Here is a 19,860-nt window from a genome sequence, read left to right on the forward strand (position 1 = left end):
GAGAGAGAGATGTAAAGACAGAGGAGGGTGAGAGAGAGAGATATAAAGACAGAGGAGGGTGAGAGAGAGATATAAAGACAGAGGAGGGTGAGAGAGATATAAAGACAGAGGAGGGTGAGAGAGAGATATAAAGACAGAGGAGGGTGAGAGAGAGATGTAAAGACAGAGGAGGGTGAGAGAGATATAAAGACAGAGGAGGGTGAGAGAGATATAAAGACAGAGGAGGGTGAGAGAGAGATATAAAGACAGAGGAGGGTGAGAGAGAGATGTAAAGACAGAGGAGGGAGAGAGAGAGATATAAAGACAGAGGAGGGTGAGAGAGAGATGTAAAGACAGAGGAGGGTGAGAGAGAGATGTAAAGACAGAGGAGGGTGAGAGAGAGATATAAAGACAGAGGAGGGTGAGAGAGAGATATAAAGACAGAGGAGGGAGAGAGAGAGATATAAAGACAGAGGAGGGTGAGAGAGAGATGTAAAGACAGAGGAGGGTGAGAGAGAGATGTAAAGACAGAGGAGGGTGAGAGAGAGATGTAAAGACAGAGGAGGGAGAGAGAGAGATATAAAGACAGAGGAGGGTGAGAGAGAGAGAGATATAAAGACAGAGGAGGGAGAGAGAGATATAAAGACAGAGGAGGGTGAGAGAGAGATGTAAAGACAGAGGAGGGTGAGAGAGAGATGTAAAGACAGAGGATGGTGAGAGAGAGATGTAAAGACAGAGGAGGGAGAGAGAGAGATATAAAGACAGAGGAGGGTGAGAGAGAGATATATAAAGACAGAGGAGGGTGAGAGAGAGATGTAAAGACAGAGGAGGGTGAGAGAGAGATATATAAAGACAGAGGAGGGTGAGAGAGATATAAAGACAGAGGAGGGTGAGAGAGAGATGTAAAGACAGAGGAGGGTGAGAGAGAGATATAAAGACAGAGGAGGGTGAGAGAGAGATGTAAAGACAGAGGAGGGTGAGAGAGAGATGTAAAGACAGAGGAGGGTGAGAGAGAGATGTAAAGACAGAGGAGGGTGAGAGAGATATATAAAGACAGAGGAGGGTGAGAGAGATATATAAAGACAGAGGAGGGTGAGAGAGAGATGTAAAGACAGAGGAGGGTGAGAGAGAGATGTAAAGACAGAGGAGGGTGAGAGAGAGAGATATAAAGACAGAGGAGGGTGAGAGAGAGAGAGATAAAGACAGAGGAGGGTGAGAGAGAGAGATATAAAGACAGAGGAGGGAGAGAGAGAGATATAAAGACAGAGGAGGGTGAGAGAGAGATATAAAGACAGAGGAGGGTGAGAGAGAGAGAGATAAAGACAGAGGAGGGTGAGAGAGAGAGAGATAAAGACAGACGCGGGTGAGAGAGAGAGAGAGAGATAAAGACAGAGGCGGGTGAGAGAGAGAGAGATAAAGACAGAGGAGGGTGAGAGAGAGAGATATAAAGACAGAGGAGGGTGAGAGAGAGATATAAAGACAGAGGAAGGTGAGCGAGAAAGAAAGAGGAAAATATTGAGAGAGGGGGAGGGGGGGGTAAAAGAGAGACAGATCTAACGAGACATACAGAGAGATAAAGAGACAGACAGAGAGATAAAGAGACAGACAGAGAGAGTGTCTCAGCCCTTACCTGTGTGCGTTGCCCAGTCCCCTGTAGGCTCTCTCCTGGTCCTGAACATGGTTGAGACTCTGAGCCACGGTTAGAAACATCTCACTGTACTTTATAGCTTCCTCAAAGTCTCCCAGAGAGTCATAACAGTCTGCTAGGTTCCCGTAGGCCCTGCCTCTGTCCAGCACACACTCAACCCCACTCAGCTGCTCCAGCATGGCCAACTGCTGCTCAAAATACCCAATGGCCTCCTCCAGGACGCCCATGTTCATCTTGGCGATGCCCATGTTGCCCTGGACCTGTGCCTCCACGCGGGCGTCTCTGAGGCCCTGTGCCAGGGTGAGCTGGGCCTGGTAGCACTGGAAGGCTGTGGCGTAGTCCGTCAGGGCCATGTGGACGGCTGCCAGGCGGCCCAGAGCACCACACTGCCCCTGTTGGTCGTCTAGAGCGGTGCGGGCAGACAGCTCCTGCTGGTGGAAGGACAGCGCCAGGTCGTACTGGCGGAGGAGTCTGGGGGAGGAAAGAAGGGAGAAAACCACTATTACTTCTCAGTCAATATTATCTGAAAACATACGGGAAGTTTATAAATAAAATACTAATTTAAATCCTAACTGGATTAGGAGTCTACCTGTGGGCGGAGCCTAGCGCTGAGTATGCGTCGGCCTCCATTTTGTGGCCTTTGACCTCCTGAGCCAGGGTGAGCTGCTGCTGGTAGAACCTCACCGCCCCGGCCACGTCAACCCGACACACACACACATCCCCCAGGTTCCCCAGGGCACGGAACACAGCCTGGACACAAACGCACATACACATTGTTTTAATGTAGAATCTCACCACCCCTGCCAAGTCCCCTCCAGCACACATGCTGACCCCTTAACGACCCATTCCACCAATACCAGTTGTGCTAGTTACTATCTGCACCTGTGTGTTGTTGAGAGCCTGAGCCAGGGACAGCAGGTATCTCTGACAGTCCTCAGCCTTGTTGTATTCCCCCAGGGCTTTGTAGGCCAGACCCAGGTTACAGTAGGCTTTAGCCTGGGACAACTTATCCCCCAGGTCTTTCGCCAGGGCCAGGTCCTGTTCATAATACCTGTTAGGAGAAAGAAGAAAAGGTGTGTTTCCTTCCTCATTTCCTTTTCAAAGTCGACAACTTTCTGTATTTAGTTGGAGAGGTCAGGACAATCTTTAAGAGCTATTATTATACATACAGATGGATGGAGTGTGTCTGCTACCTGACGGACTCTCTGTACTGTCCCAGGCAGTAGTGTGTGTAGGCCAGGTTGTGGCAGACCTTGCCCTCTTCCTCCAGGTCCTGTAGCTGGGGTGACAGGGTCAGGTACTGCTGGTAGTAGGGAACCGCCTGGACATACTCCCCTCTACAGCAGTGGAAGTTACCCAGGTTACCTACACACACACACACACACACACTTTACCTTTAGGAATCAATAAAGTATATTTCAATTCTTCATTTGTTGGTTTGACCCCCTGTCTCGGTTACCTAGTGCCCTGGTCGTGCTCTGTCTGTCTGTTACCTAGTGCCCTGGTCGTGCTCTGTCTGTCTGTTACCTAGTGCCCTGGTCGTGCTCTGTCTGTCTGTTACCTAGTACCCTGGTCGTGCTCTGTCCGTCTGTTACCTAGTGCCCTGGTCGTGCTCTGTCTGTCTGTTACCTAGTACCCTGGTCGTGCTCTGTCTGTCTGTTACCTAGTGCACTGGTCGTGCTCTGTCTGTCTGTTACCTAGTACCCTGGTCGTGCTCTGTCTGTCTGTTACCTAGTGCCCTGGTCGTGCTCTGTCTGTCTGTTACCTAGTACCCTGGTCGTGCTCTGTCTGTCTGTTACCTAGTGCACTGGTCCTGCTCTGTCTGTCTGTTACCTAGTACCCTGGTCGTGCTCTGTCTGTCTGTTACCTAGTGCCCTGGTCGTGCTCTGTCTGTTTGTTACCTAGTGCCTTGGTCGTGCTCTGTCTGTCTGTTATCTGGTGCCCTGGTCGTGCTCTGTCTGTCTGTTACCTAGTGCCCTGGGCATGCTCTGTCTGTATGTTACCTAGTGCCCTGGTCGTGCTGTCTGTCTGTTACCTAGTGCCCTGGTCGTGCTCTGTCTGTCTGTTACCTAGTGCCCTGGTCGTGACCTGTCTGTCTGTTACCTAGTGCCCTGGCTGTGCTCTGTGTGTCTCGTAGTTCGCGTGCGATGGTCAGGTGGTGCAGGTAGTGCTGGAGAGCCCGGTCGTGAGCGCCCAGAGCCTGATAGGCTACAGCCAGGTTACCATGGGTAGAGGCCTGGGAGGGCCGGTCATTCACCTGGGAGAGGAAAGAAAGGTCAATACCAGGTGTGTGTCTGCCTTCGGTGATATCTGACACCTATGATAGCGTGCAGCCTGGTCGTACATCCCCAGGGCTCTCTGTGTGTGTGTTCGTTCATGTGTATGTGTGTTCACGTGTATATCCTCACCTCTAGTGATATGTGCAGCTCCTGCCGGTGGTAGCGCACAGCCTGGTCGTACATCCCCAGAGCGTTGAATGCATTGCCCATGTTCCCATAGGCCCTGCCCTGAGCAGCATAGTCCCCCAGCTCCTGGACCAAACACAGGTGGGCATTGTGGAGCTTCAACGCTGCATCGTACTCCCCCTTCATCTGATGGATTATACCTGAGAGAGAGGCAGTCCATTGGAGTGAAAGTGAGTGACGGATAAGCAGAGATTAGAGATCAGACATGAGGATGACCGATTAGGATCACAGCCAACCGTCTGACACAGATGCTGGGCACGTTCAGAAGGACAGAACATCTAACAGTGAATCATGTTGGTTCATTTCTATCTGCAACTTTCAAAGCGTTTCATATCCCTGAATACACCCATGTCCGAGTGTGTGTGTGTGTGTGTGTGTGTGTGTGTGTGTGTGTGTGTGTGTGTGTGTGTGTGTGTGTGTGTGTGTGTGTGTGTGTGTGTGTGTGTGTGTGTGTGTGTGTGTGTGTGTGGGGGGGGGGGGTATCAGAGCTAGAGTATCTGCATCAAACAGGACAAGGGAGGGAGGAATGAAAGAGGGAGTAAAGGTGGAGGAGAGACATATGGAAGAGAGAGAGAGAGGTAGGGGGTGTCGAGACAGCAGATGGATCATTAATACATGGCCCTGATGTCTCTCCGTCTGATCCAATATGTGTGTGTGTGTGTGTGTGTTTGTAGGCTAGAGGGTCAGTTGAAAATGGAATGGAGCATGAGATGGGCTAAGCTAGCTTGGCATTCTGAGTGGAGAAACGTTCTTTCATCCTGAACACAGCCCTGATGTAACAAGAGGCAAAGGGTACCATAACATTTTCAATGCCTTTCTAAAGTACAAAAACATGTCTGTCAATAATATATCAATGGTTGGTTACTTATCCCAAAATCTTTATTCAAACGAATTTCCTGCCAGGAACATTTGACATTGAAAGCTTGAATGATCTATCAATGTTGGACTAATCAATGGCACTGCAGCCATTCTCTTTTAACAGAGTAGGTTCTGATCTGCAGCTCAACAGACTTGTGAAAGAAGTTAAAAGGTTCAAAATTAGCTAAATACAATTACAGAATTTGCAAACACTCAAAATCCTCTTCTATCCTTGTCTCGGTTTGCTGGGCCTGCACCCCGATGCGATACACCATTTTCTCCCCGGTGGATTTGGTCTTGTCGAAGACAGACATTTTATCCTGTAGGGGGCCTTCAGTGGAGTCCTGTGCTCCTCCCTCCATTGGGTAGCAGCCTTCTCCAAAGAAACGGTGGCCTGCATGCTCAGGCACACACTCCACACATGCAAACTCATCAAATCAAATCAAATGTATTTATATAGCCCTTCGTACATCAGCTGATATCTCAAAGTGCTGTACAGAAACCCAGCCTAAAATCCCAAACAGCAAGCAATGCAGGTGTAGAAGCACGGTGGCTAGGAAAAACTCCCTAGAAAGGCCAAAACCTAGGAAGAAACCTAGAGAGGAACCAGGCTATGTGGGGTGGCAGTAGAGGCTAAGTGTGTAGGCCCTCGGAGTGTGTTTAGGGTGTTGGAGCCTGTCTCGCAGGTGTCCTCCAGGCAGATTCTGCAGAAGCTGTGGCTGCAGTGGAGGTTGACTGTAAAGTAGTCTGTAAAGTTCTCACAGCAGATGGGACATAACAGGTCATCATCCTCCAGGGGGAGGAGACAGGCTGTCATCCTCTCTGGACAACTGGAGAGAAAATGTGATGGAACTGAGAAAGAGCCAGTGTTGTGTGCTGTACAAGTGTGTTAAAAAGGGAGAGATCGTCTATAAGAGGGATACATATTAAAACGTACCTGACTCGCACATGAAATAGCTTACACACAACGCTGCCCTAATTATGCCCCACAACCCTAATCACAGAGTTCAGTTTGCTAAGTAGACCCCTGTAACACACTTACAAGTAATGTACGTTTATGATGATTGGACTATTTAACATTTTAGAATGGTTTCAATGAGCTCGCTAGGTGCTGAGGACAACAACAAGTTAAACAGCTAATGACCTCAACTCAGCTCAAGAGTGAGCAGTCTGGGACAGTGCACGCCAAAAACACATTGGGCATTTTATTAATGAGCTGTCTAGCTAACGACAAACGAATAAACCTGAGAGAAGCACAACAACAATTTGTAAAACAACGTGCCTTGTGTGGTATTTTGGATGCGGTAGCTCCCAAAAAACAGATGAAGCTGCAGGTGATGATATCAACTTCTTCACTGAGTGACATGAGCCTGGACGTGTGGGTGTTCAGGGCAGGGGACTGAACTGGGACATGTTCAGTACACAAACGTTACGTTGCAGATAGAAATGTCATGAATATTTTTTCAAATAGGTGTGGATGGTTTTAAATCATAAGCACAGTACATAGCCTAGGCTTTCACCTCGATCAGACTGACAGCATCATTTTGTTTTGGAACACCAGAAAGACATTTATTTCCAATGGAACGCTGTGTTTGCCTTGCAGCATTGCGTTGCAGAGACAGTTGCAGTGTGTTCTGTGACGTTGGAACATACGCATCAGATTCTATGTGTAGACATGACAGATACAGGAGAAAAAGGTGAATGGTGAACTTTTTTTGCACACATATCTAGTATACATTTTGGGTTACATAATGAAAAAAGTTTGACTGCAGAATTTATTACGCTGTATTGATGCAAACACACTGTCGGTCTGATTGAGGCATTAAGCCTTGTGCACACCAACTGTGTCAAACTGTATGCGTTCCAGCGGCAATCAGCAACACTTGGAAATCAAACTGTTGAAAAGATTGTAATCTGTTTGTAGTTAGGCTACCAAAATCATTTCTCAATATTGAGTGACCAGCAGAGAGGATCTGCCATGCCGTTAAATGCACATATTCCCAGAATCCCATCGTTCTCTTACTTTATTATTGGGTGAGTCAAGTTTTGAAGGACTATAATTTCCTCCACCAGGATAGATGGACTTCATATTGTACAATCTGTCTCCCCTCTTTCTGTAGGCCTAGATTTTACCATTTTTATTGATCTCAGTTCATTTCAGTCATTTTTGTGGTACACAGTTTTTTTTTCTAATGTGGAATTGTATGAAATGCATTTTTAAAGGGGCAACGTTTACCCCTGGCGCGGATCTCAGATCTCAGCGATTGGTCCAGAACGGTATTTTTTACAAACAAACAGTCATGTGCTAAATTAAAGGAGACTACATTTACTACTGTTAGGCCTCCCGAATCTATTCCTAGACCTAGACTACTCATCACATTAGGAACTGTATCTTACTGTTAGGCCTACCAAATCTATTCCTAGACTACTCATCACATTAGGACCGTATCTTATTGTTAGGCCTACCAAATCTATTCCTAGACTACTCATCACATTAGGAACTGTATCTTATTGTTAGGCCTCCCAAATCTATTCCTAGACCTAGACTACTCATCACATTAGGAACTGTATCTTACTGTTAGGCCTCCCTAATCTATTCCTAGACCTAGACTACTCATCACATTAAGAACTGTATCTTACTGTTAGGCCTCCCTAATCTATTCCTAGACCTAGACTACTCATCACATTAGGAACTGTATCTTACTGTTAGGCCTCCCTAATCTATTCCTAGACCTAGACTACTCATCACATTAGGAACTGTATCTTATTGTTAGGCCTCCCTAATCTATTCCTAGACCTAGACAACTCATCACATTAGGAACTGTATCTTACTGTTAGGCCTCCCTAATCTATTCCTAGACCGAGACTACTCATCACATTAGGAACCGTATCTTACTGTTAGGCCTCCCTAATCTATTCCTAGACCTAGACTAGGCCTCCCTAATCTATTCCTCATCACATTAAGAACTGTATCTTACTGTTAGGCCTCCCTAATCTATTCCTAGACCTAGACTACTCATCACATTAGGAACTGTATCTTACTGTTAGGCCTCCCTAATCTATTCCTAGACCTAGACTACTCATCACATTAGGAACTGTATCTTATTGTTAGGCCTCCCTAATCTATTCCTAGACCTAGACAACTCATCACATTAGGAACTGTATCTTACTGTTAGGCCTCCCTAATCTATTCCTAGACAACTCATCACATTAGGAACTGTATCTTACTGTTAGGCCCCCAAATCTATTCCAAGACCTAGACTACTCATCACATTAGGAACTGTATCTTATTGTTAGGCCTCCCTAATCTATTCCTAGACCTAGACAACTCATCACATTAGGAACTGTATCTTACTGTTAGGCCTCCCTAATCTATTCCTAGACCTAGACTACTCATCACATTAGGAACTGTATCTTACTGTTAGGCCTCCCTAATCTATTCCTAGACTACTCATCACATTAGGAACTGTATCTTACTGTTAGGCCTCCCTAATCTATTCCTAGACTACTCATCACATTAGGAACTGTATCTTACTGTTAGGCCTCCCAAATCTATTCCTAGACATAGACTACTCATCACATTAGGAACTGTATCTTACTGATAGGCCTCCTGAATCTATTCCTAAACCTGGACTACTCATCACATTAGGAACTGTATCTTACTGTTAGGCCTACCAAATCTATTCCTAGACCTAGACTACTCATCACATTAGGAACTGTATCTTATTGTTAGGCCTCCCTAATCTATTCCTAGACCTAGACTACTCATCACATGGGGAACTGTATCTTACTGTTAGGCCTACCGAATCTATTCCTAGACTACTCATCACATTAGGAACTGTATCTTATTGTTAGGCCTCCCTAATCTATTCCTAGACCTAGACTACTCATCACATTAGGAACTGTATCTTACTGTTAGGCCTACCGAATCTATTCCTAGACTACTCATCACATTAAGAACTGTATCTTATTGTTAGGCCTCCCTAATCTATTCCTAGACCTAGACTACTCATCACATTAGGAACTGTATCTTACTGTTAGGCCTACCAAATCTATTCCTAGACTACTCATCACATTAGGAACTGTATCTTACTGTTAGGCCTCCCAAATCTATTCCTAGACCTAGACTACTCATCACAGTAGGAACCGTATCTTATTGTTAGGCCTCCCTAATCTATTCCTAGACCTAGACTACTCATCACATTAGGAACTGTATCTTACTGTTAGGCCTCCCTAATCTATTCCTAGACCTAGACTACTCATCACATTAAGAACTGTATCTTACTGTTAGGCCTCCCTAATCTATTCCTAGACCTAGACTACTCATCACATTAGGAACTGTATCTTACTGTTAGGCCTCCCTAATCTATTCCTAGACCTAGACTACTCATCACATTAGGAACTGTATCTTATTGTTAGGCCTCCCTAATCTATTCCTAGACCTAGACAACTCATCACATTAGGAACTGTATCTTACTGTTAGGCCTCCCTAATCTATTCCTAGACAACTCATCACATTAGGAACTGTATCTTACTGTTAGGCCTCCCAAATCTATTCCAAGACCTAGACTACTCATCACATTAGGAACTGTATCTTATTGTTAGGCCTCCCTAATCTATTCCTAGACCTAGACAACTCATCACATTAGGAACTGTATCTTACTGTTAGGCCTCCCTAATCTATTCCTAGACCTAGACTACTCATCACATTAGGAACTGTATCTTACTGTTAGGCCTCCCTAATCTATTCCTAGACTACTCATCACATTAGGAACTGTATCTTACTGTTAGGCCTCCCTAATCTATTCCTAGACTACTCATCACATTAGGAACTGTATCTTACTGTTAGGCCTCCCTAATCTATTCCTAGACTACTCATCACATTAGGAACTGTATCTTACTGTTAGGCCTCCCAAATCTATTCCTAGACCTAGACTACTCATCACATTAGGAACTGTATCTTACTGTTAGGCCTCCTGAATCTATTCCTAGACCTAGACTACTCATCACATTAGGAACTGTATCTTACTGTTAGGCCTACCGAATCTATACCTAAACCTAGACTACTCATCACATTATGAACTGTATCTTACTGTAAGGCCTACCAAATCTATTCCTAGACTACTCATCACATTAGGAACTGTATCTTACTGTTAGGCCTCACTAATCTATTCCTAGACCTAGACTACTCATCACATTAGGAACTGTATCTTACTGTTAGGCCTCCCTAATCTATTCCTAGACCTAGACTACTCATCACATTAGGAACTGTATCTTATTGTTAGGCCTCCCTAATCTATTCCTAGACCTAGACAACTCATCACATTAGGAACTGTATCTTACTGTTAGGCCTCCCTAATCTATTCCTAGACTACTCATCACATGAGGAACTGTATGTTATTGTTAGGCCTCCCTAATCTATTCCTAGACCTAGACTACTCATCACATTAGGAACTGTATCTTACTGTTAGGCCTACCGAATCTATTCCTAGACTACTCATCACATTAGGAACTGTATCTTATTGTTAGGCCTCCCTAATCTATTCCTAGACCTAGACTACTCATCACATTAGGAACTGTATCTTACTGTTAGGCCTCCCTAATCTATTCCTAGACCTAGACTACTCATCACATTAGGAACTGTATCTTACTGTTAGGCCTACCAAATCTATTCCTAGACTACTCATCACATTAGGAAATGTATCTTACTGTTAGGCCTCCCTAATCTATTCCTAGACCTAGACTACTCATCACATTAGGAACTGTATCTTACTGTTAGGCCTACCAAATCTATTCCTAGACTACTCATCACATTAGGAACTGTATCTTACTGTTAGGCCTCCCTAATCTATTCCTAGACCTAGACTACTCATCACATTAGGAACTGTATCTTACTGTTAGGCCTACCAAATCTATTCCTAGACTATTCATCACATTAGGAACTGTATCTTATTGTTAGGCCTCCCAAATCTATTCCTAGACCTAGACTACTCATCACATTAGGAACCGTATCTTATTGTTAGGCCTCCCTAATCTATTCCTAGACCTAGACTACTCATCACATTAGGAACTGTATCTTACTGTTAGGCCTCCCTAATCTATTCCTAGACCTAGACTACTCATCACATTAAGAACTGTATCTTACTGTTAGGCCTCCCTAATCTATTCCTAGACCTAGACTACTCATCACATTAGGAACTGTATCTTACTGTTAGGCCTCCCTAATCTATTCCTAGACCTAGACTACTCATCACATTAGGAACTGTATCTTATTGTTAGGCCTCCCTAATCTATTCCTAGACCTAGACAACTCATCACATTAGGAACTGTATCTTACTGTTAGGCCTCCCTAATTTATTCCTAGACAACTCATCACATTAGGAACTGTATCTTACTGTTAGGCCTCCCAAATCTATTCCAAGACCTAGAGTACTCATCACATTAGGAACTGTATCTTATTGTTAGGCCTCCCTAATCTATTCCTAGACCTAGACAACTCATCACATTAGGAACTGTATCTTACTGTTAGGCCTCCCTAATTTATTCCTAGACCTAGACTACTCATCACATTAGGAACTGTATCTTACTGTTAGGCCTCCCTAATCTATTCCTAGACTACTCATCACATTAGGAACTGTATCTTACTGTTAGGCCTCCCTAATCTATTCCTAGACTACTCATCACATTAGGAACTGTATCTTACTGTTAGGCCTCCCTAATCTATTCCTAGACTACTCATCACATTAGGAACTGTATCTTACTGTTAGGCCTCCTGAATCTATTCCTAGACCTAGACTACTCATCACATTAGGAACTGTATCTTACTGTAAGGCCTACCAAATCTATTCCTAGACTACTCATCACATTAGGAACTGTATCTTACTGTTAGGCCTCACTAATCTATTCCTAGACCTAGACTACTAATCACATTAGGAACTGTATCTTACTGTTAGGCCTCCCTAATCTATTCCTAGACCTAGACTACTCATCACATTAGGAACTGTATCTTATTGTTAGGCCTCCCTAATCTATTCCTAGACCTAGACAACTCATCACATTAGGAACTGTATCTTACTGTTAGGCCTCCCTAATCTATTCCTAGACAACTCATCACATTAGGAACTGTATCTTACTGTTAGGCCTCCCAAATCTATTCCAAGACAACTCATCACATTAGTAACTGTATCTTACTGTTAGGCCTCCTGAATCTATTCCTAGACCTAGACTACTCATCACATTAGGAACTGTATCTTACTGTTAGGCCTCCCTAATCTATTCCTAGACCTAGACTACTCATCACATTAGGAACTGTATCTTACTGTTAGGCCTCCCAAATCTATTCCAAGACAACTCATCACATTAGGAACTGTATCTTACTGTTAGGCCTCCCTAATCTATTCCTAGACTACTCATCACATTAGGAACTGTATCTTATTGTTAGGCCTCCCTAATCTATTCCTAGACCTAGACTACTCAGGAACTGTATCTTACTGTTAGGCCTCCCTAATCTATTCCTAGACTACTCATCACATTAGGAACTGTATCTTACTGTTAGGCCTCCCAAATCTATTCCTAGACCTAGACTACTCATCACATGAGGAACTGTATCTTACTGTTAGGCCTACCGAATCTATACCTAAACCTAGACTACTCATCACATTAGGAACTGTATCTTATTGTTAGGCCTCCCTAATCTATTCCTAGACCTAGACTACTCATCACATTAGGAACTGTATCTTACTGTTAGGCCTACCAAATCTATTCCTAGACTACTCATCACATTAGGAAATGTATCTTACTGTTAGGCCTCCCTAATCTATTCCTAGACCTAGACTACTCATCACATTAGGAACTGTATCTTACTGTTAGGCCTACCAAATCTATTCCTAGACTACTCATCACATTAGGAACTGTATCTTACTGTTAGGCCTACCAAATCTATTCCTAGACTACTCATCACATTAGGAACTGTATCTTATTGTTAGGCCTCCCTAATCTATTCCTAGACCTAGACTACTCATCACATTAGGAACTGTATCTTACTGTTAGGCCTCCTAAGTCTATTCCTAGACCTAGACTACTCATCACATTAGGAACTGTATCTTACTGTTAGGCCTCCCTAATCTATTCCTAGACCTAGACAACTCATCATATTAGGAACTGTATCTTACTGTTAGGCCTCCTGAATCTATTCCTAGACCTAGACTACTCATCACATTAGGAACTGTATCTTATTGTTAGGCCTCCCTAATCTATTCCTAGACCTAGACTACTCATCACATGAGGAACTGTATCTTACTGTTAGGCCTACCGAATCTATTCCTAGACTACTCATCACATTAGGAACTGTATCTTATTGTTAGGCCTCCCTAATCTATTCCTAGACCTAGACTACTCATCACATTAGGAACTGTATCTTACTGTTAGGCCTACTGAATCTATTCCTAGACTACTCATCACATTAGGAACTGTATCTTATTGTTAGGCCTCCCTAATCTATTCCTAGACCTAGACTACTCATCACATTAGGAACTGTATCTTACTGTTAGGCCTCCTAATCTATTCCTAGACCTAGACTACTCATCACATTAGGAACTGTATCTTACTGTTAGGCCTACCAAATCTATTCCTAGACTACTCATCACATTAGGAAATGTATCTTACTGTTAGGCCTCCCTAATCTATTCCTAGACCTAGACTACTCATCACATTAGGAACTGTATCTTACTGTTTGGCCTACCAAATCTATTCCTAGACTACTCATCACATTAGGAACTGTATCTTACTGATAGGCCTCCCTAATCTATTCCTAGACCTAGACAACTCATCATATTAGGAACTGTATCTTACTGTTAGGCCTCCCTTATCTATTCCTAGACCTAGACTACTCATCACATTAGGAACTGTATCTTACTGTTAGGCCTCCCTAATCTATTCCTAAACCTAGACTACTCATCATATTAGGAACTGTATCTTACTGTTCGGCCTCTTGAATCTATTCCTAGACCTAGACTACTCATCACATTAGGAACTGTATCTTACTGTTAGGCCTCCTAATCTATTCCTAGACCTAGACTACTCATCACATTAGGAACTGTATCTTACTGTTAGGCCTACCAAATCTATTCCTAGACTACTCATCACATTAGGAACTGTATCTTACTGTTAGGCCTCCTAAATCTATTCCTAGACCTAGACTACTCATCACATTAGGAAATGTATCTTACTGTTAGGCCTCCTGAATCTATTCCTAGACCTAGACTACTCATCACATTAGGAACTGTATCTTACTGTTAGGCCTCCCTAATCTATTCCTAGACCTAGACTACTCATCACATTAGGAAATGTATCTTACTGTTAGGCCTCCTGAATCTATTCCTAGACTACTCATCACAATTTGTAAGTCGCTCTGGATAAGAGCGTCTGCTAAATGACTTAAATGTAAATGTAAATGTAAGAACTGTATCTTACTGTTAGGCCTACCAAATCTATTCCTAGACTACTCATCACATTAGGAACTGTATTTTACTGTTAGGCCTACCAAATCTATTCCTAGACTACTCATCACATTAGGAACTGTATCTTATTGTTAGGCCTCCCTAATCTATTCCTAGACCTAGACTACTCATCACATTAGGAACTGTATCTTACTGTTAGGCCTCCTAAGTCTATTCCTAGACCTAGACTACTCATCACATTAGGAACTGTATCTTACTGTTAGGCCTCCCTAATCTATTCCTAGACCTAGACAACTCATCATATTAGGATGAGGTCCTTCTGTAGCTCAGTTGGTAGAGCATGGCGCTTGTAACGCCAGGGTAGTGGGTTCGATCCCGGGACCACCCATACGTAGAATGTATGCACACATGACTGTAAGTCGCTTTGGATAAAAGCGTCTGCTAAATGGCATATATTATTATTATTATATTATGATATTATTATTATATCTTACTGTTAGGCCTACCAAATCTATTCCTAGACTACTCATCACATTAGGAACTGTATCTTACTGTTAGGCCTACCAAATCTATTCCTAGACTACTCATCACATTAGGAACTGTATCTTATTGTTAGGCCTCCCTAATCTATTCCTAGACCTAGACTACTCATCACATTAGGAACTGTATCTTACTGTTAGGCCTCCTAAGTCTATTCCTAGACCTAGACTACTCATCACATTAGGAACTGTATCTTACTGTTAGGCCTCCTAATCTATTCCTAGACCTAGACAACTCATCATATTAGGAACTGTATCTTACTGTTAGGCCTCCTGAATCTATTCCTAGACCTAGACTACTCATCACATTAGGAACTGTATCTTATTGTTAGGCCTCCCTAATCTATTCCTAGACCTAGACTACTCATCACATGAGGAACTGTATCTTACTGTTAGGCCTACCGAATCTATTCCTAGACTACTCATCACATTAGGAACTGTATCTTACTGTTAGGCCTCCTAAGTCTATTCCTAGACCTAGACTACTCATCACATTAGGAACTGTATCTTACTGTTAGGCCTACTGAATCTATTCCTAGACTACTCATCACATTAGGAACTGTATCTTATTGTTAGGCCTCCCTAATCTATTCCTAGACCTAGACTACTCATCACATTAGGAACTGTATCTTACTGTTAGGCCTCCCTAATCTATTCCTAGACCTAGACTACTCATCACATTAGGAACTGTATCTTACTGTTAGGCCTACCAAATCTATTCCTAGACTACTCATCACATTAGGAAATGTATCTTACTGTTAGGCCTCCCTAATCTATTCCTAGACCTAGACTACTCATCACATTAGGAACTGTATCTTACTGTTTGGCCTACCAAATCTATTCCTAGACTACTCATCACATTAGGAACTGTATCTTACTGATAGGCCTCCCTAATCTATTCCTAGACCTAGACAACTCATCATATTAGGAACTGTATCTTACTGTTAGGCCTCCCTTATCTATTCCTAGACCTAGACTACTCATCACATTAGGAACTGTATCTTACTGTTAGGCCTCCCTAATCTATTCCTAAACCTAGACTACTCATCATATTAGGAACTGTATCTTACTGTTCGGCCTCTTGAATCTATTCCTAGACCTAGACTACTCATCACATTAGGAACTGTATCTTACTGTTAGGCCTCCCTAATCTATTCCTAGACCTAGACTACTCATCACATTAGGAACTGTATCTTACTGTTAGGCCTACCAAATCTATTCCTAGACTACTCATCACATTAGGAACTGTATCTTACTGTTAGGCCTCCTAAATCTATTCCTAGACCTAGACTACTCATCACATTAGGAAATGTATCTTACTGTTAGGCCTCCTGAATCTATTCCTAGACCTAGACTACTCATCACATTAGGAACTGTATCTTACTGTTAGGCCTCCCTAATCTATTCCTAGACCTAGACTACTCATCACATTAGGAAATGTATCTTACTGTTAGGCCTCCTGAATCTATTCCTAGACTACTCATCACAATTTGTAAGTCGCTCTGGATAAGAGCATCTGCTAAATGACTTAAATGTAAATGTAAATGTAAGAACTGTATCTTACTGTTAGGCCTACCAAATCTATTCCTAGACTACTCATCACATTAGGAACTGTATTTTACTGTTAGGCCTACCAAATCTATTCCTAGACTACTCATCACATTAGGAACTGTATCTTATTGTTAGGCCTCCCTAATCTATTCCTAGACCTAGACTACTCATCACATTAGGAACTGTATCTTACTGTTAGGCCTCCTAAGTCTATTCCTAGACCTAGACTACTCATCACATTAGGAACTGTATCTTACTGTTAGGCCTCCCTAATCTATTCCTAGACCTAGACAACTCATCATATTAGGAACTGTATCTTACTGTTAGGCCTCCCTAATCTATTCCTAGACCTAGACTACTCATCACATTAGGAACTGTATCTTACTGTTAGGCCTACCAAATCTATTCCTAGACTACTCATCACATTAGGAACTGTATCTTACTGTTAGGCCTACCAAATCTATTCCTAGACTACTCATCACATTAGGAACTGTATCTTATTGTTAGGCCTCCCTAATCTATTCCTAGACCTAGACTACTCATCACATTAGGAACTGTATCTTACTGTTAGGCCTCCTAAGTCTATTCCTAGACCTAGACTACTCATCACATTAGGAACTGTATCTTACTGTTAGGCCTCCCTAATCTATTCCTAGACCTAGACAACTCATCATATTAGGAACTGTATCTTACTGTTAGGCCTCCTGAATCTATTCCTAGACCTAGACTACTCATCACATTAGGAACTGTATCTTATTGTTAGGCCTCCCTAATCTATTCCTAGACCTAGACTACTCATCACATGAGGAACTGTATCTTACTGTTAGGCCTACCGAATCTATTCCTAGACTACTCATCACATTAGGAACTGTATCTTATTGTTAGGCCTCCCTAATCTATTCCTAGACCTAGACTACTCATCACATTAGGAACTGTATCTTACTGTTAGGCCTACTGAATCTATTCCTAGACTACTCATCACATTAGGAACTGTATCTTATTGTTAGGCCTCCCTAATCTATTCCTAGACCTAGACTACTCATCACATTAGGAACTGTATCTTACTGTTAGGCCTCCCTAATCTATTCCTAGACCTAGACTACTCATCACATTAGGAACTGTATCTTACTGTTAGGCCTACCAAATCTATTCCTAGACTACTCATCACATTAGGAAATGTATCTTACTGTTAGGCCTCCCTAATCTATTCCTAGACCTAGACTACTCATCACATTAGGAACTGTATCTTACTGTTTGGCCTACCAAATCTATTCCTAGACTACTCATCACATTAGGAACTGTATCTTACTGTTAGGCCTCCCTAATCTATTCCTAGACCTAGACAACTCATCATATTAGGAACTGTATCTTACTGTTAGGCATCCCTTATCTATTCCTAGACCTAGACTACTCATCACATTAGGAACTGTATCTTATTGTTAGGCCTCCCTAATCTATTCCTAGACCTAGACTACTCATCATATTAGGAACTGTATCTTACTGTTCGGCCTCTTGAATCTATTCCTAGACCTAGACTACTCATCACATTAGGAACTGTATCTTACTGTTAGGCCTACCAAATCTATTCCTAGACTACTCATCACATTAGGAACTGTATCTTACTGTTAGGCCTCCCTAATCTATTCCTAGACCTAGACTACTCATCACATTAGGAACTGTATCTTACTGTTAGGCCTCCCTAATCTATTCCTAGACCTAGACTACTCATCACATTAGGAACTGTATCTTACTGTTAGGCCTCCCTAATCTATTCCTAGACCTAGACTACTCATCACATTAGGAAATGTATCTTACTGTTAGGCCTCCTGAATCTATTCCTAGACTACTCATCACATTAAGAACTGTATCTTACTGTTAGGCCTCCCTAATCTATTCCTAGACCTAGACTACTCAATCACATTAGGAACTGTATCTTACTGTTAGGCCTCCTGAATCTATTCCTAGACTACCCATCACATTAAGAACTGTATCTTACTGTTAGGCCTCCCTAATCTATTCCTAGACCTAGACTACTCAATCACATTAGGAACTGTATCTTACTGTTAGGCCTACCAAATCTATTCCTAGACTACTCATCACATGAGGAACTGTATCTTACTGTTAGGCCTCCTAAATCTATTCCTAGACCTAGACTACTCATCACATTAGGAAATGTATCTTACTGTTAGGCCTCCTGAATCTATTCCTAGACCTAGACTACTCATCACATTAGGAACTGTATCTTACTGTTAGGCCTCCCTAATCTATTCCTAGACCTAGACTACTCATCACATTAGGAACTGTATCTTACTGTTAGGCCTCCCTAATCTATTCCTAGACCTAGACTACTCATCACATTAGGAAATGTATCTTACTGTTAGGCCTCCTGAATCTATTCCTAGACTACTCATCACATTAAGAACTGTATCTTACTGTTAGGCCTCCCTAATCTATTCCTAGACCTAGACTACTCAATCACATTAGGAACTGTATCTTACTGTTAGGCCTCCTGAATCTATTCCTAGACTACTCATCACAATTTGTAAGTCGCTCTGGATAAGAGCGTCTGCTAAATGACTTAAATGTAAATGTAAATGTAAGAACTGTATCTTACTGTTAGGCCTACCAAATCTATTCCTAGACTACTCATCACATTAGGAAATGTATCTTACTGTTAGGCCTACCAAATCTATTCCTAGACTACTCATCACATTAGGAACTGTATCTTATTGTTAGGCCTCCCTAATCTATTCCTAGACCTAGACTACTCATCACATTAGGAACTGTATCTTACTGTTAGGCCTCCTAAGTCTATTCCTAGACCTAGACTACTCATCACATTAGGAACTGTATCTTACTGTTAGGCCTCCCTAATCTATTCCTAGACCTAGACAACTCATCATATTAGGAACTGTATCTTACTGTTAGGCCTCCCTAATCTATTCCTAGACCTAGACTACTCATCACATTAGGAACTGTATCTTACTGTTAGGCCTACCAAATCTATTCCTAGACTACTCATCACATTAGGAACTGTATCTTACTGTTAGGCCTACCAAATCTATTCCTAGACTACTCATCACATTAGGAACTGTATCTTATTGTTAGGCCTCCCTAATCTATTCCTAGACCTAGACTACTCATCACATTAGGAACTGTATCTTACTGTTAGGCCTCCTAAGTCTATTCCTAGACCTAGACTACTCATCACATTAGGAACTGTATCTTACTGTTAGGCCTCCCTAATCTATTCCTAGACCTAGACAACTCATCATATTAGGAACTGTATCTTACTGTTAGGCCTCCTTAATCTATTCCTAGACCTAGACTACTCATCACATTAGGAACTGTATCTTATTGTT

At 42.5% G+C, this 19,860-nt stretch overlaps 1 protein-coding gene across 6 annotated transcripts in view; it reads right to left on the bottom strand.

The window, feature by feature from the left end:
* The window catches only part of LOC118391605 (tetratricopeptide repeat protein 28-like), a 135,646-nt gene that overhangs the window by 35,678 nt on the left and 80,108 nt on the right, over window positions 1–19,860 (bottom strand). For all 6 annotated transcript variants that reach the window (XR_008060978.1, XM_052458217.1, XM_052458216.1 and 3 more), the window contains 6 exons: window positions 4,036–4,232; window positions 3,731–3,884; window positions 2,821–2,992; window positions 2,510–2,678; window positions 2,217–2,377; window positions 1,610–2,098 (listed from right to left, as the gene is read on the bottom strand). Coding sequence is in view for 5 of the 6 variants with exons in the window: in XM_052458217.1 (XP_052314177.1) it covers window positions 1,610–2,098; window positions 2,217–2,377; window positions 2,510–2,678; window positions 2,821–2,992; window positions 3,731–3,884; window positions 4,036–4,232 (1,342 nt within the window). In the remaining variant the exon portion in view is untranslated. The remainder of the gene's footprint in view (window positions 1–1,609; window positions 2,099–2,216; window positions 2,378–2,509; window positions 2,679–2,820; window positions 2,993–3,730; window positions 3,885–4,035; window positions 4,233–19,860) is intronic.

The sequence above is a fragment of the Oncorhynchus keta genome, chromosome 12 (assembly GCF_023373465.1).
Source record: "Oncorhynchus keta strain PuntledgeMale-10-30-2019 chromosome 12, Oket_V2, whole genome shotgun sequence".
Taxonomy (NCBI): domain Eukaryota; kingdom Metazoa; phylum Chordata; class Actinopteri; order Salmoniformes; family Salmonidae; genus Oncorhynchus; species Oncorhynchus keta.